Source organism: Falco punctatus (assembly GCF_963210335.1).
Source record: "Falco punctatus genome assembly, chromosome: 2".
In the NCBI taxonomy this organism is placed as follows: Eukaryota; Metazoa; Chordata; class Aves; order Falconiformes; family Falconidae; genus Falco; species Falco punctatus.
The window spans coordinates 62525988-62543903 of NC_137581.1; the positions used below are offsets into that span (position 1 = coordinate 62525988).

General features: G+C 37.5%; 1 protein-coding gene across 4 annotated transcripts in view; it reads left to right on the forward strand.

Annotated features, from left to right (window-relative positions):
• The window catches only part of MYO16 (myosin XVI), a 452710-nt gene that overhangs the window by 216068 nt on the left and 218726 nt on the right, over positions 1–17916 (forward strand). For all 4 annotated transcript variants that reach the window (XM_080377718.1, XM_080377716.1, XM_080377717.1 and 1 more), the window contains 2 exons: positions 13667–13791; positions 17512–17637. In XM_080377718.1, the coding sequence (XP_080233844.1) occupies positions 13667–13791; positions 17512–17637 (251 nt within the window). The remainder of the gene's footprint in view (positions 1–13666; positions 13792–17511; positions 17638–17916) is intronic.

The window sequence follows — 17916 nt, forward strand, 5'->3', positions numbered from 1 at the left end:
TAAGGCTTCTGAAGTGAGTTTCTAGCATTGCTTATGGCTGTAATAGGTTTTATTAACATTGTATGTGGCTCATCATAACACTGAGGAAAATGTACTAAGCGGAAATAATGAGCAGTAATATAAATATATGTAATTTCAACAATGACTTCAGATATAAAATCTGTTTTAACATAACATAAAGTTAAGTTGTATCCTGTTAACGAACACTTACAAGAGAAGTTAACAAAGATTAGCAAGGAAATCACACTCAGTGTTCAAGCCCAATACTGTTAGTCCATAGCACATCCAGTGTATTACACAGGTATATTCTATAATTTCGCTTCCTTAGTGCCTGGCAATGTCTTCACAGCTCATGAATTCTGGTTTTGTTTTTTTCTCATGGCAAGACAGGTATTAGCTTCTAAAAACTTAATTGCCATGCAAAATGCAGGTATTTGCAGTCTAAGTGCTCATGTGGTATATAACAGGTAGCATACAACAAGATATAGTCTGCTTACTGGCAATTACTAATGCAGATCTATCAGAAAAAGCTTCCTCTTTCCTTGGTTTGTCTCTCTTTTTGTTTGGTTGCAACATGAAATAGATTTGGAGAAAAAAAATATTTAAAAGATTCACTAGTTTCTTGGCAAACTGTCTACATTGAAGGAACGGTGGATTTTTCTTTTGCAGTAGATAGGAGAGGCACCATTCCTCATTTAACAATGATTCTGTGAATGTGGAAGTTTCCAAAGAAAAAAAGCCTTAAACATTATAAAGGTGAGATCTAACTCTACTAACTTGAGATAGCTAAGCCTGTGCTAATCATCCAGACCTTTTATTTTGGTCAATGGAGAGAAATAGGAAATGCATGTATTGTTTCAGCTCTTCCTAACCTGGCTAGGTGAGGAGGACTGATTTCCAGAACTTTCTGTTTTTTTCCAGTTTCTTTCTGTTGACTAATAGGAACTTAAGCTGGCAAGTAGTAGTTTATCAGTCTTAGTTTTAGACTGTTAGGGTAGATCAGTTCTATCCCTTAATTGCAGTACTGTCTGAAATCCTGGCCTTTGGGTGACCAATGACAAAATGCCCATCAACTTTGCTTGGTCTGTTACCGTTCTCCTTGTAATAATAGACAATTCAAAGTACCCTTATTTTAAGTTTTAAAAATTTAATTTGTATCTTCTGAATTACTTATATGATCTACCCTGGCTAATAGTAATTGAGGAGGGAATCCTTGAAGGAAATAAAGCTGTCTGGATAAGTATGAATTACTTTGAATTGCCCAGACTAAATGATTCTCTATGGACTGTTCCCATGAAGCCCTCATCATTGCACCTGCATATGCATATCCCAACACAGAACAATGTCACAGCCAAAAATCTTGTTATACAGGAGCGTTAGCTGATCCTATGGTAAATACCAACTTCAGCCGGTAGTGCTGTGAAACACCCAGCTATAGCCTCACCCTTTAAATATGATGTATAAGGTACATTTCCCCATTCTCTGTACTTCCCTGCATTCCTAAAAGCTTTCCTTAATAGTCTCCATTCAGTTGTGCAGCCTGGTTTACAATCTTAAGAAGAAATTGCTGCATAAAATAGACTATACTCTAATCATTGTCTCTAATTGCAAAATTCACAGGGAAAAATAAAATCAAGTGCCGTATGGCTCAGCTAAAAAGAAAATAAGAAACTATCAGTATACTTTGATGAAACAAATTAAGATTGGAACAAGTAGCTTTGATGCTACAGAAACTTTGTTAATTTGGGACATTAAAGTTCTTAGAAGTCTTGTGTGTTTATAATTTCTTACAGATTTCATCACTGTGGTACTTTACTGTATCTGTTTAACTGTACTACAGATCGTAATGAGTGAACTCCCTGTTCATTGTCATGGATAACCTAATTTACTCTGTGGAAGGCCTGGAGCCATAGGTGATAACAATAGTCTTAAATGCATGTAATGATTTATATATTTTAAAATATTTTTTTTCATATTTACTGACGTTAGTTCTTTGAGTTCTGTTTGTAAATGATCTTATAGGGCACAGGAGTATCACAAGTGCAAAGTAAAGTTAATCGTCTAGGTACTGCCTGAAAGGTTTCATAGGTACTTCATTGTTGCGATGGAATATATCTCATCAGGACATTATATGGAGATTATATTACTGAAGTCTACATAAAATTCTGTGTATTTCATTAAAATATTCTCTTTTCTTGTACAGATATCACCTTTCTCTGACATTACATTGTTATGTAACCTGTTACGTTGTATACTGAAAATAATTATTGATTGAAGAAAGCAATAAGCAAATTTTACCTGTACCTAAGTATACCTTACAATATGTTTTATATATTAAAAGCATCCTTTGTGTTGGAGAATAATTCTAGTATACTATGAGCTTAATTTAAGATCTTACTAATCAAGGATGGAATGGAAAATACAGCATCCAAATTCACATTTAGGAAAACGGTGGAAATAGCTTAACTGTATGATATTTGGTCATGTCCTAGGAGCACTCAGAAGCCTGGTGTTCTCCTGAATTCCAGGAATTTATTGGGGCTGATCTATCTAAATCAAGTGTCTGGTAATAACTCTCTAGCAAGCCCTCCTTAGAGCAAAAAAGGTGCTTCAAAGTTAGGTATTTGTAACGGGTCATCTGAATTATGATCTGAACAACATGCTTCTTTCCAAGTACCGTGAAGGGAGCCCAGATTGGCTAGTTGAGACATAGAAGTCTGCTACATAGGATGGGATTCGGTTTAAGGTGATAGTATTTAGATTTAGAGGTCTATATCTAGATACCTATATACTAGCTTTAGTATCTAAATTCCTATTACCTTTAGTGGAGTTCTAGGAAATACCGTCACTGGAGAGCAGAAGACTTACCATTTGACTGGCCACTAGGAGAACACTCTTAAACACTATTAAATGTGTTCTGCACCAAGATATCATTGGCTTTGCACGTTACTGGTCTTCTTGTTTTGCTATGAGAAGAAAGTCATGACACTTAATGACTTTGAAAAATAAGATGGGGATACCATCTGCTCCAACATCCTGCCAAGGCACGGCCAACTGAGAGTAGTCCAAATTACTCAGGGCCATGCTGGGCTGGAGATTCTATGACCTTCCTGGGCTCCCATTCCAGTGCTGAGCCATCATCATGTAATTTTTTTCCATATTATTTTCAGTTGAAATTTTCTTTCTTGCAACTTATACCTGTAGTCTCTTATCCTTTAATTGTTTATTTCCAGGAAGTGTCTCCCTCCAGAGGTGAAATGAAAATATTAGGAAGTGTAAAATGTTTTGTTTTCCCCCTGCTATTTACCCTGTTTTATTCTGAACCTGGTTGATTATTGGAATCATTGAGAAAGTCCACCTGGCACCTTCTGTAACCTTTATTTATATTAATATCAGCTTTATGTTTTAAGGCAAAGCTTTTGTTGTATTAATCCCATTTTTAAAATGTCAAAATTCAAATAACAGCTAGCGTTTTCTCTTTGCTTTTAGAGGCAGAATGTTTTACTGTAGAAGTGTGTCAGTGAAACTCTGGTTATGACATATGACTCTTAACGTTGCGTCCTTTTCCGTTAGGCTGTTTTGAATCTAATGCTTTGAAGAATGCAACATTTTTGTTTTCTTTCTTGATATTTAGATGCATATTATGTTTGATGACTCAGATATAAACTACAAACGAGTGACAGATATTTCTTGATTGCAGATTTGATAAGTGACAGGAGTTAACATGTTCACTGTATAATTTGTTTCCAGAAATGGAAGTGGCCCCTTTTGTCTTCCAAGATCCCAGGCTTCAGCTTTCAAAAGAATAACCATGCATTACAAGAACTTCAGCCTGGTTATTTAATCTGAGAAAACAGTCTCTGGATATTTTACTTCTGGTTGTTGTTTTTTTTAAGAGCTGTCTAAGTATCCAACACATCTGAAAGCAAACGAGTATCTTTCTTGTCTATTGTATAGTGAAAGTTTATTCACTAGCAGATTATTACAAAACCAAAATAAAACCATCTATTGTGAACTTTTTTGTTCACAAGAATGACAATACTTAAATAATATATCTACCTGAAGGTATAGATGGCTTTTCTTTTTCTACTAGGGTACAGGTACAGAAAAAAATTGGTTATTCCTTTTCTACAAGGTATTATTCTTGGGTTTTAACAACTCATTTTCTGTGGGGTATTTAAAATAGCTGGTTAAAGCTTACTGACCTTTGATGGTAATAGAGATTTCACTTACTTAATCAAAATCTTTTATAGAATTCCAAACTGTGTGAATAATGGATCTGTTTTGGTTTAGAATATTAAGGGAATTATATTCAGGTGTATATAGAGCCAAAATCACGTGCAAGTCCTATCCATTTAGGTAGTCTTTTATCGTTGTAAATTAGTTACAATACTGTGCAGATTTCACAAAAATAAGCCATGGTTTATTAAATTCTTATTAGCAAATGAATTAACCCTTACTTTTCAGGTGCAAAGTAGAAGGAATAAATTTCTGTTTCTGCCTTGCAACAGTAGGTAGAATAAAATAAAAGAAATAGAAGCTTCAGGTTAGTACAAGATCCTACACTGAAGACAGTGTTTAACATTAGCCAGAAACAGTCAACTCATAAATTACTGCAGTAAGGACAATTTCCCTGAAGTCAGCTGTTTAACAACATAGAGGGAATAAGACGTTCAGGAAAAGCTGATTCAGAAAAGTAGTGGGCAAAAGGATCAAGGAAAAAAAGACTGACACTATACAGTAATCTAGGATGTGATAGAAAAATGCATTCAAAAATACTTTAATTTAAAATTTAAAGTACTTTGAAATTATTCATAAAATCTAGTGTGGTAGAGCTAAAAGCCAAACTGTCACCCAGCTGCTCACTCATTCCCCCTCCTGAGCTGGACAGAGGGAGAAAATAGGATGAGAAAGCTCATGGGTCAAGATAAAGATGGGGAGATTGCTTACCAGTTACTGTCGCAGGCAAAACAGGCTTGGCTTGGGGAAAATTGTCAATTGGAATAGATTCAGGTAGTGAGAAACGGAAAGACAAACATTGAAACACCACCTTTCCAGCCCCTTTCCCAGGCTTGACTTCACTCCTGAGTCCTCTACCCCCACAAGTGGTGCAAGGGGGTGGAGGAGCTACAGTCACTACACAGCAGTTTCTCTCTGCCACTTCTCTCTCTTTACACTTTTCCTCTGCTCCACTGCGGTCCAGGTATGCTGTTCTTTCAGGAATGTCCATCTGCTTCATTGTGGGTCCTCCATGGGCTACAGGGAATCTCTGCTTTGACACCTGAAGAGAGCACCTCCTCTCCCTACTTCTCTGACTTTGGTGTTCCCTCAACTGTTTCTCCCTTCGTCTTTCTGTCCACTGTTTATGCCATTCCTTAAATACATTTTCACAGAGGTGCCAGACTTGGTTGACAAGCTCAGCTGTGTCCTGCAGTGGGTCTGCTGTACCTGACTAGAGCTGTTCGTGGTCCACATGGAACAGCCCCACAGAAGCCACCCCAGCAACCCCACAACTGTCAACACCTAAAGATCAGTGAAGTCAAGCTAAAACAATCCCCTGATATATTGTCTATTTTAGAACTATATGCAATGTCATCTTGATTTCTGGTTTCAAATTTTCTGTTAATAATATTGATGCAGTACGTTGACAGAAAAACAGGCAACCAAAACCAAACAGCCTTGGAGTGGTTCAAAGTCTTTTCACTCTGATTCTTGCTGATTGGCATCCACCTACCCATAACATCATCACACACGAAAATTTTCTGTGGTGAGCTTGATTAATTGATAGGAGTTAGGTGATAGTGTTGCAAATGAGAACAGGGGACCAAATGAGATGTTTCAGTAGATCCCTTCAAGTCCTAAAAATGAAGCACACAGAAAACATGACACATTGAAAATGTCATAGTTGAGAATGCTCATCTGTCTTCCTTTGGCCTTTCTGTTTTCTAACATAAACTTGAATAAGCTACCTTAATTTTTATATTTTCTAACTCTTGAGGAGCTGACCTTAAAGTCTTAGACTCCTTTTAATGTTTGTGTGTTTCCAGCATGTTACCCATATGTTTCTATCAAAGGGAAAACCTTTAAACTCACTGTGCAGACTTTTGGCACTTGAATTAACGTTTTAAGTTACAGTGAGTAGTTTATGATCTACATTGTAACTGATGCTAGAAGGAAAACAGACATATCCTTGGCTAGTAAATAGGCTTTGCAAAGATTTGAAAAAAGATTGTGAAGAATATCAGAAACTGGGGATGCTCTTTTAGCTTCCTTTCAAACAATTTACTGATGAATAATCTGTTACCATCAGAAATAAATTACCATTTTTTATAGAATTCCTGAAACTATAACCTTTAGCAAGTTAGAAAAAAAAATATTCAGTGCCCTGAGTGCACCCAGAGGTCCTGAAACCTGCCCCCCTTGTTTGCAGGGGCTTGGCTGCCTGTGCTCAAAGCCAACTCTGATAAGGTACAGCTGTGTAACCTGGGAGCAGTCAGCTGAGAAAAGAGTAAAATTGTGAGGCAGATCTGGGAGAAGCCTTATCATTATCTTTCACCCATGCTTTGTCTTGGGGGACACATTTAGGCTCAGGTTCTTGCCCTTGAGGCATTCCTGTGCCCAGCAATGAACCTTGCCTGATCCCAACCCTGAACCACTGACTTGACTTCCTGGCTTCACCTGATTTGTCTGGATTTGTTGCTAGGTCTTTCCTGGCAATCCCAAGACTATTGGTTGGCCCTGATTCCCATCACCAGACCTGCTCAATTTTCCTGTTTGAGTACTGTGGGGCAGTGCTGTAGTCAGCAAGACCACCACCCTGCCTGCCCTGTGTTCACCCGCAGCTCCTGGCTCCCTGACATGTGTGGAGTAGCCTGCTTTTACTGCTCTGTCACAAAAACATGTAACCATAACATATTAAGACATTACAGATAAATCCTGAGTATAGAAATACCATATGTGAAGAGCTCGTTTCAGCCATGATACTTATTGCAAGTAACCAGAGACAATGATACACTTGTTTTGCTTCTGTGTTCTAGTATTAATATTGCAAATAAAACAATAAATGTGCAAGACATTCACAGATGAATGCTTTAGTATTAAATCTTGAGATTGTGCCAGTCTGTTAAAATAAATTACAAGAAATACTTCTGTTTTCATACAAGTTAAGAAGAGACAGTTCATTTAACTTAATTTTAGCTGGAAGGGTCATCAACATCCATATTGTAGAAGAGAGAAGAAAAAAAAGCATGTTTTGCTAGAGTGAGAGAATTGTCACTGGTGTCTACATGAGGAAGAGATGGGAATTTCATTTCTGATAGCATTTTCAGACTAGAAGGAAATAAATTAAACATCCCTCACTAAGCATATGTAATGATATTTTTAAAGGCAAAGAGGTAAAACCCACCTCCAGCAGTCAGTCAGTACTTCTGCAGTGAATTAGAGCTATAGGTCTCAGTAGTTTTGCAAATAAGCATACTTTTGCAGATACTGAAAATATTGGCTTCCCTTCTCACATAATTAATATTGCTAAAATGTATCTGTTCATATGCTGACCTTTGAAAATCAGATGCACATAATGCCAAACAATATGCACAAAAACTACTGAACAATGTAATTTAACAAAATAATGCTCTTTACAAAGCTATTTAGTAAGCAGCCAGAAAAGTCCTTCTAAACTTTAAGCAAATAAAGCTGGATAAAGTAACTGCTACACCTGAATATTTTCATGAATGAAAATAAACATTTCAAGAATGGTACCATGTCTTTTTTTTTTTTTTTTTTCTTATAAAATTTTGTGAGCATGTCTATCCAATACTACGTTGTACAGGAGAAAAATAGAAATTTTAAACCACAGTGTCCCCAGAATTATAGAAGAATACAGACAGGCTCATCACACCTGAGGTGAAAAGAGCCTTGCTGAGTTTACAGCTCTGTGCAGGAAGGGCAGATATAGATAGGGTGTCAGAAGACTGAAGTAAGAGGAAGGGAGATACTGGCTTCTCAAATTTGTTGCGAGTTTTTAATATACATTTGTGTTTGCAAGACAAAATGATATTGACCTTGCTTCTGGACTATTAAGCCCATTGGACAATGAGATGTGCAAATTGCAGAAAGAGTAGCTACAGTGGGTATTTCCCAGAGCCTGATTGTTTTGCTTTGTAGTCATCACAGGAACGGGTGTTCTCCTCACAGATGGAGAGACTTAGTACTGGACATTTATGAGGAAAATACTTTTTATAGCAATTTTCAGGTATGTTTGCCATGTATTTCTTTACCACTGCAACTTCCAAAAAGTTACTTTCCCTCTTTATCTGAGGCTTTTACATTCCTTTGGGTTGTCAGTTCTATAACCCTATGCCAGAGAAGGCAAGACAGCCAAAGCACATGAAATGACCTTGTCAGGTGTTTATTCTGAAACAGTGAGAAGTAATACATTTTGTAGCTTCTAGGTTATGCTCCTGTCTGTCATCAGCACCGATAGCCATCCACAAATGCTGTGCCCTGCAGGGTCACTACTGTTTTAACTGTTTTGTGAGTGTGTAGCTCTTGTTCTGATTTTACAGGGTATTTGGAGAGTATTTTCCATCCTATGCCTTTCTTTTTGACTTTCTGTCTTTTGAAATGTGAATCCATTCCCATAGTACATGCCAGTTTGGTTTTCTTCCTCTATTTATTCATGCTGGCTGTTGTCCCATTTGAGCTGAATATCTAAACCACATTTCCCCTTTGAAAAGCAACATGAAGGTCATTCTTTGATTCAGGCAGCAAGAGTTACTTACTGTATGAGTAACATATTGTTGTTCTATCTAAAGTCATGAAAAGTATCACGCCCTGGGGAGGGAGAGCGGACTCTCCAGAATTACAGACTTGATTAAGGGAAGGCAGTTATTGACCAGGTCTCCTTGTTTGAGACTCAGAGAATGATACATGTGCATGCTTGGTAAGTCTGCTTCCCAGCTCCCTGCCAGAGAAGCCTTCACTCTTAAGCCTAACAGTTCCCAAGGTCTTGGAATTCAAAAGCCTGCAATTCTAAGATTGCAATTTAGATTATTTTTTTTTCATGTTTTCATTCTATTTTCTATAAAGGCAGAGGAAGGGCATCTCTGTTGCTTCTGTTGTTTCTTTAGCATTTTCAAGACTCCTTTGGATATTTAACAAATAAAGGGTATGGAACTAATGTCACTGTGATAGCTCACTTGCCAGGCTGTTTACTGCTATTCGTTTAATGAAATGTGTATCATTCATTTATACAACTGTTAGTTTGAAGCCAGTAAGGCTGTCTTGAGATTCACAGAGACTGTGCCTTTTGTTGCTATGTACCATTGTTTATGCATTTTGTCTGAGCTGATGGGTCTAATTATATTTCTGATAGAATGTACATAGGAATTGATGCAGATGAACTCTTTTCTTCATTTCTCCTTCAGCATGAGCAAAGTTAAACTTTCAACAGTCAGGGTTTTTTGCAGCCCCTGACAGGACACACCAAGGTTCCATAAAATGCAGTTTACAAGGTGTAAGAATCAATATTTAACTGTTAGTAAATATACTGATAAGTTAATTCTCTAATCATGCTGAGTGTAAGTCAGTAGTAAATTGCTGGAAAAGGCTGAGTGGACTCAGCTGGCCTCTGCCCTCAGCCTGTAATTTACATGAAACATGATGAACCAAACAACCTGATAATAACTGTTTCACTCTCAGGGTTTTTTTTTGTTTGTTTGGTTTTTTTTTTGGTTTTTTTTTGGTTTTTTTTTTTTTTTCTACCTGGGGAAAGCTAGAAACTGGTACTCCCACTTTGGGGATTGTGAACTTACTTTTCATTAGTAAGTGTTTGAGATAATATCCATACAGAAAAGAGGGCAGTACATTAATTTCCTCCTGTTGCCTCTCTCCTTGAAAAAAAAAACTTGTTCTAATTGTTTACTGGGAAGATCAAAAGGAATAAAAAATTAACGTCAGTTCTGTCAGTAGTACTTGTGTCAGTAGTACAGCAGAATGAATTCTCCATAGTCCAACTGGAGACAGTCAGTGACCTGCTGCTCCACTTGGACACATACAAGTCTATGGAGCCGGACGGGATCCACCCGAGGGTACTGAGGGAGCTGGTGGAAGAACTTGCCAAGCCACTCTCCATCATGTATCAACAGCCCTGGCTGACTGGGGAGGTCCCAGAAGACTGGAGGTTAGCCAGTATGATGCCCATCTACAAGAAGGGCAGGAAGGAGAAACCAGGAAAGTACAGGCCTATCAGTCTGACTTGGTGCTGGGAAAAGTTATGGAGCAGGTCATCCTGAGCACCATCACATGACATGTGCAGGACAACCAGGGGATCAGGCCCAGGCAGCGTGGGTTTATGAAAGTTGGGTCCTGCTTTACTGACCTGATCGCCTTTGTCACCTCCAAGATGACCCATGTAGTGGAGGAGGGAAAGGCTGTGGATGTTGTCTACCTGGACCTTAGTAAAGCCTTTGACACTGTCTCCCACAGCACTCTCCTGGAGGAACTGGCTGCTCATGCCTCGAATGGGTGTACTCTACATTGTGTAAATAGCTCTCAGGTTGGCTGGGCCCAAAGAATGGTGGTAAACAGAGTTACATCCAGTTGGCAGCTGGTCACAAGTGGTGTTCTACAGGGCTCAGTATTGGCACCAGTTCTCTTTAGTATCTTTACTGATGATCTGGACAAGGGGAATGATTGAGTGCACCCTCAGTAAGTTTGCAGATGACACCAAGCTGGAAGGGAGTGTTGATCTGCTTGAGGGCAGGAAGGCTCTGCAGAGGAATCTGGAAAGGCTGGATTGATGGGCTGAGGCCAATTGTGTGAAGTTCAACAGTGAGAATTGCCAGGTACTGCACTTGGATCACAACAACCCCATGCAGTGCTACTGGGCTTGGGGAAGAGGGGCTGGAAAGCTGCCTGGTGGGAAAGGGCCTGGGGGTCCTGGTCAACAGCCAGCTGAACATGAGCCAGCAGTGTGCCCAGGTGGCCAAGAAGGCCAACAGCATCCTGGCTTGTATCAGAAACAGTGTGGCCAGCAGGGCCAGGGCAGTGATTGTCCCCCTGCACTCAGCACTGCTGAGGCCGCACCTCGAATGCTGTGTTCAGGTTTGGGCCCCTCACTGCAAGGGGGACACTGAGGTGCTGGAGCGTGTCCAGAGAAGGGCAACGGAGCTGGTGAAGGGTCTGGGGCACAAGTTCTGTGAGGAACTGCTGAGGGAATTGGGGTGGTTTAGCCTGGAGAGGAGGAGGATCAGGGGGGACCTTATTACTCTCTAGAACTACCTGAAAGGAGGTTGTAGGCAGGTGGTGGTCGGTCTCTTCTCCCAGATAACAAATGGTAGGACAAGAGGAAATGTCCTCAAATTGTGCCAGGGGAGGTTTAGATTGGATATTAGGAACAATTTCTTCACTGAAAGGGTTGTCAAGCATTGGAACAGGGCGCCCAAGGAAATGGTTGAGTCCCCATCCCTGGAAAATATTTGAAAGACATGTAGATATGGTGCTTAGGGACATGGTTTAGTGATGGACTTGGCAGTCCTGGGTTAATGGTTGGAATTGATGATCTTAAATGTGTTTTCCAACCTAAATGGTTTGATGATTCTATGATTCTACTTAAAAATGGCTGCCTTCATCAGGTAAAAATAATACATATATTTGAAAACTTTTATCTTTCTTACTTGACAATATTATAAAGATCTTTATCATGACCAGTGAAGTTTCATTTCAGCTGCTCAGTCTGTCTGTGAAACGTTTAAAAAGTGAAGTCAGTGCTGCAAAAGTCAGATTTTAGGTGTATGTAGCCCTTCACACCACATAGTGTTTTGTGTGCATTTGAGAGAGTTCCATCTCTGGGGCAAGAATGTTAAAACTACTAGTGTACAAAATCCTACTAGTGTACAAAAGCAGGAAATAGCCAGAAACAGAAAATAAAGGGGAAAAAAAAAAAAAAAGAGAGAGAGATATTTAATTTATATCATGTGACATCAGTAATGTGTAAATGTCATCAGGTACTTTTAAATTATTACTGTGAAATGTGAGGTAGGCATGAGAACTTCACTTCTGACAAAATGAATATGTTGATAGGAGATATAATGTCCATTGAAATCCACATTGCGCATTGCGTTGTAGTCTAGCATCAGGATGCTAGCACATTTTGGTTTTGCATGGTTATCTACTTGAAGCTATCAGTGTTGTGTGTGTGTGTATATATATATATGTATACATGTATTTGTTTGAATTACATTTATGTGAAAGATCACAGGTTTTAATCCAGATACAATAACATCTCATTTTCTCCAGCTTAGGTTTAGGTTTGTGTTTTACATTTGACATCATTTAGTATCATGTAGTGACATGTAGGTGTGAAAATAGGAGAATAAGTAAATGTGACCAGCAACTCAGTGCTCACTCTGGGTATTTTTCAAAGTGCTGCAGGCAAGTAAGATTCAGAACATAAAGCAGCATGTATAGTAGCAAAGAGAAAGAAAATGATTCTTTTTTGCACTACATATGGTACTTCAATTTATAGAAGATCCAGGGTAGATTAAAACTAAGAAACTTAAAATATGCTTTTACCCTCAAACATGCTTCAGTTTTTTTAGTAATGTAAAAATCAGCAAGAATTGTTGAATATAAAATGTTAAGTTAAATAAGTATGATTTAACTTAATGTATTATTTTGTTACTTTTCAGCTCACTGACAAATGTGGAAGAGAATCATTAAATCATTTATTCATGTGGGTTTTGTTATGTCATGGCCAGGGCAGAGAGGAAAGATTTTTATACTCAAATTACATTTTCTATATATGGATATAAGTGACAATGGGAGGCTAGGAGCAGAGGAAGCAACCCTGAATTCTGGTTAGATATTCCAATCAAGCCACAGCCAGTTGCTAATTTAACCACTTAGCAATTTTGTTGTATCCTGTGTTTCTAATTTTAAATCTCTTCAGACTGGAGGCCACTCTTCCTTTTGGTTATAGACTGCCTTGCTTATCTTCCTTTTAAAACTGCACTTTGACAACTGTTTCTTTCACTAGCAATGCTGACACAAGCACTCCCTTCTATTTGTTCTTGCTTCCATACCACGTTTTCTTGTGGCTTATGGAGCCTTGCAATGGTCTAGGCTCAGCTGGAGAACTAATCCCAGTTAAAAATAACTCAGGCAGATAAAAAAGTGTTGAGTTTTAATGTCACTTGCTTCACTTCACAATCTCTCAAGCAGCTGAGCTGACAGATTTGAGGAAACTGGTCTGGGCACTGTGATGTACACACAGGGTTAAAAGAATACAGCCAAAAATAATTTTCATTAAATAAGTCTCAAACGCTTGAGCGGTTTCCTTAGAGTGTTTAATCCTTTTCCCATTCACAGTCCCAGTGGATTTAATGATATTACAACTGCTTTACTTACAACTTCTCTTGCCAGTCAGTAGGAGAACAGGCCTGTTTATTTGATGTTTCTTACTGACATTAAATCATCCATGTAATGACTGATAAACAAAGATATGAGTAAACTTGTTGATAAATATAAATAAACATGTTGTATAAATATATACTGAAGTCTGATTAAATGTTGATTAAGCTTTTACAAAGCCAGAACACAAAAGCATATACCAGTTCTTTATTGAAGAATGAAATAGCGGAAGGTTTTAACCTTTTCTTTTTTCCAGGTGTAGAGCTGAATTCATTGCGCCAAATGAAGATACAGAGACCTATGACAATGCTTACAGATGTCCGACAGCTCATATCAAGTGGAGGAAGTGTGAATCAAAAGAATGATGAAGGAGTTACCCTGGTGAGTGGGAATATGTAATCATCACCCTGAGAATATGTGTGTACCGCAGCTCTATACTGGTGAGCACATTTGCAAGGCAGCTCTCTTAAGAAGCAAAATGATGTTATGCAAGACTTTTGTTCTCATCTGGCCTTTTGAAAATAGATAATATACCAGTGCCTTGCATCATACAGATTTTAAAATAGCCTAGTGCAACATCTGTGTCATAATGACAACTTTCATTCTCTGAGCCACTGAATATGCAATACAAAAATTACTAGCAAAAAATATTATTAGCGTTGTAGTTTAGAACTGCAGCAGATACTTGTGGTCTTTGACATTCTCTCTAAGAGAGGGCCTGAAACATCACTCAGTGAGTCCTGTTTTTTGCTCTTCTTTTCTGGCTGAGCCAGGCTAAAACACTGTTTCATGAAGCTATCCCATCTTGATGCAATGTAAAGAAACATCCACAATATTAGTGGATAAGTATTCCTTCTCCCAAATTTGCATGTTATTTGTAGTCACCATGTTTCATTATACTTTTTTCTGCTAATAGATCTATCCATTTGTTTTTTCAGGATCACTACTTCTTCAGCTCTCAAATAATTTTAATATTAATGTAATAAAATAATCTTAAAAATAATGTATTTTTCCCTAGATAGCATGTCTGTGGAATGTTCCCTTTGCATATAAAATCTTCAATATCATTATCAATCAATAAATGGTTACCAGCAACATTAAGATATGGAATCGTAGAATGATTCTATGATTCTATGATTCTGTGATTCTGTGAACATTAAGCTATTGAATAACTTTTAAAAATTCTTCTGTTTTTTTTTCAAAAAATGTACTAAAATAATTAGAAACACATGTGTTACTGAACATACTGAATTAGTACACTGAATCATTAGTATTTAATTCCATATTTTAATACCTGTGGAGTGTTTAAACTATAACTGAAAAGGCGAGCAGCCTCATATTGCCGCTCATGTTGAGGTTGTTGAATCCAGCCACTGGCTCTGTCTATACAGAAAGCTGTGACTTTTGTGGTTGCCACCCTAAGGTAGTTAACTGTATTTAAAAACAAGAAGGAAGCAGGGGAGGGGTGAGAAGAAACCACACAACTTTTAGTTTGACATAGAAAAGCATTAATTTAACTTCCAGTTTTCTGATACATTAAGCTAAGCTGCTAAATCACAGTAAAATACAAAGTTGTTCCTATTGTCCTTTGCTCTTATGGCTACTTTAGTCTGAATTGGTTTAGTTAAACTGAGTTATGAACTTATCTATCCTGTATAAAACCTTTTCTGTAGTTAGCTGGAACACTTGAAATGCATGTCTGAAATATGTTTTAACAGTACTGCAAAATACTAGGACAAAATCATTGTGGATAGTTATGTTTCTGTTATTTGCTTGATGGGATGTTGACAAAGGGGACATTTTTTGCATCAACAGTTTTTATTTTGAACTTTGATTTTTTGAACTTCTTTCATAGTCTTGCAACAAGTAGCTACAGAGTGGATTATTTTGCTTTTGTTTGAGATTTCTATTATGTGAAACTTTTGTCTGATGAACTGATGGGAAATCCAGAATTTGTTGAACTACTCTGTCTCTATTCATGGGTGTGGAGTCAGCCAGTCTGTGGTAGCTTTAAGTGTATCAGAGGGTTCTGGGAATAGTTTTTTGTTGCTCTACATCTATCTGTACAGAGAAAACAAGTATCTCAACTGTAACTAGCAAATGAAATTTGTTTTCTCTTGATAGAGTATATCTAAGCCCATGTGTAAGTTAAGATGAATCAGGCAAAAAAAATGATGCCTTAAATGTATAAATGCACACATTCTCGTAGATTCCTAACACCTACATATGTGCACATGCAACACAGACACAGGATGATATATGGTAAAATTAATTTTTCTGCTAAATTCTCTGGTAATAATTTTTGCTTTGAAACATTTCTGTCATAAAATATTTCCTTTGTCCTATGAGCTTTTTAACTACTCTAAAATACATCTGAAATAGATGTCAAATTGATACCTGAATAGAAAAAGTAATTTCTGCTGTTAAAACAGAAGAAAACCTGAAGCTATGACAAATTATGGGGAAATTTTGAGGGTTTTGTACATTTGAAATGAGAGCATTTCTAGCATACAGAATTGGTGTTCTGCCCCCAGGGCAGGGGTGTTCTGGTCTCTTTGGCTAACATTACTTCAAGGGGAAAAATATCATGTTGTATTTAGGCTATGTGGTTGGGGGATACAGGTTGCCACCAATAATCTCAGTTCTCCATTTCTGCAATCTTCCTCAGCCCTGTTCTTACTGACTATTGACAATTGACTCCTGACCAGAGATAAGCAATCATCTTGTGCCAATTTCCAAATGCAAATTTTGTCCTGCTTAGTCCCAGAAGTGGAGGGAATGGTTGAAACCATAGCTGAGAACCATGAGAAAATAAAGACCGCTAAACTGTAACCTGGCTCAATCTCATAATGTGAAGTATGTGCCTCAACAGAGTTACTCACCAAGCATAATAAACAAATTCCACCAAAACCTGTAAATGACAATTTTTTCCTGATGTAGGATTTCTTATTGCATTTTCCTCCTTTATTTGATTATTACCAGAGCAAATAATTTGTATTGCCCTACTATATCTTTCTCTGTGATCACTTTCTCTCTTTCCTCACAAGTCCCGCTTGGTTTTATATTGCTTTTGTATTTATTTTACATACTTGCTATTTGTATTAATTAAATAAAAAATAAAATCTATCTTGTTTTTGTTTCATTCTATAAATACCATTTGTAGTGGAATTGATAGCTGATATAAACGCCAAACATAAATAGAGCCTTATATATATAGTAATATATTGAAAAAGTTAATGTCCGTTTTCTCAAATCAGCCATTAACAAAGGTATTTTCAAGTTTTCTCTTTCCCCTTCTTCCCACTACAGTTTTCAGTACTTTATCACTCATACTGTATTTGCTACTCAGAATGACAAGCCATGAGCAAACACAGCTACATTTGAAGTTGTCCCTGCTTTAGCAGCAAGTTGTACTACTTGACATCCTGAGTTTCCTGCTGACCTGAATTTCTGTCATTCCGTTATTTCATTTTCCACCCACTCTCTGTTCCACTTTGACTCTGAAGTTTACTGATATGAAAAATCAACCAAAACCATTAAAACAAATGCACTTAAAATAATCAAGTATCTAGGGAAGTAATACAAGTAAAAGAAATAAAATCTCTGGTTCAAAACTGAGAAAGTTTTTGTGACTGATTTGGAGCTGCAAACTCAATGGGCGTGCTTTGATTATGTATTAATGAATTTATTTTAGAGTAAAATAAAGTCAGCTTACATCTGGGATATTTGAACTGCCACAAAAGAAAGTTATGTCTAGGCCAAACTCTGTTGAAATGTATGAATCTACCTGGGCTCATGAAGTTTGGGCACGTATTTGAAAGGATGTTTGCTTGAAATAGTATGAAAAGTATCTAGTGAGAATAGATTGTTTTAGTTCTCAATAAGTTAACATTCTTTTTTTTTTGTTTTGGCAGATTCTTTTAATAAATGATTAAAAAGATTCTGCAGTGGTTTTCTAGTCTGTTGTTTTTGCACGTATATTTTGTATGTGTTGTTATCGTGATTTAGCCAGTTAGGTCTGTGGGGCAGCCAAGATACACAATAGCCCATCATGGGTTTTTCCAAGTTCTTTAAACTATTAAGAAACTTTTATTATTGCAGCTGCACGTGGCCTGCGCTAATGGATACAAGAATGTTGCATCTCTGATAGTGGATCATGGGGCTGATCTCAATGTCGTGGATAATCAGTACTGGACACCCCTGCATTTAGCTGCAAAGTACGGACAGGTAAAGCATGATTTTTTTACCTACTTCTCTCTTCTCTGTGGTAGTCTTCTGTAGCAATAGCAAATTTTGCAAGTCAGGAAGACTATTCTAGTTTTAGTATGGAAAGCTTACACTTTCCTGTACTATAGGTGGCATCTCAAATGACAGAGATCATTTGAGAATAAACATTGTAAAGCTATCAATCCTTTACAGCTAATGAAAATCAATCTACCATCAACAGTAGTTTGTCTCCAGCAAAAATCAAATATGCACTGACATTTGAAAGGGAGACAAAATAAG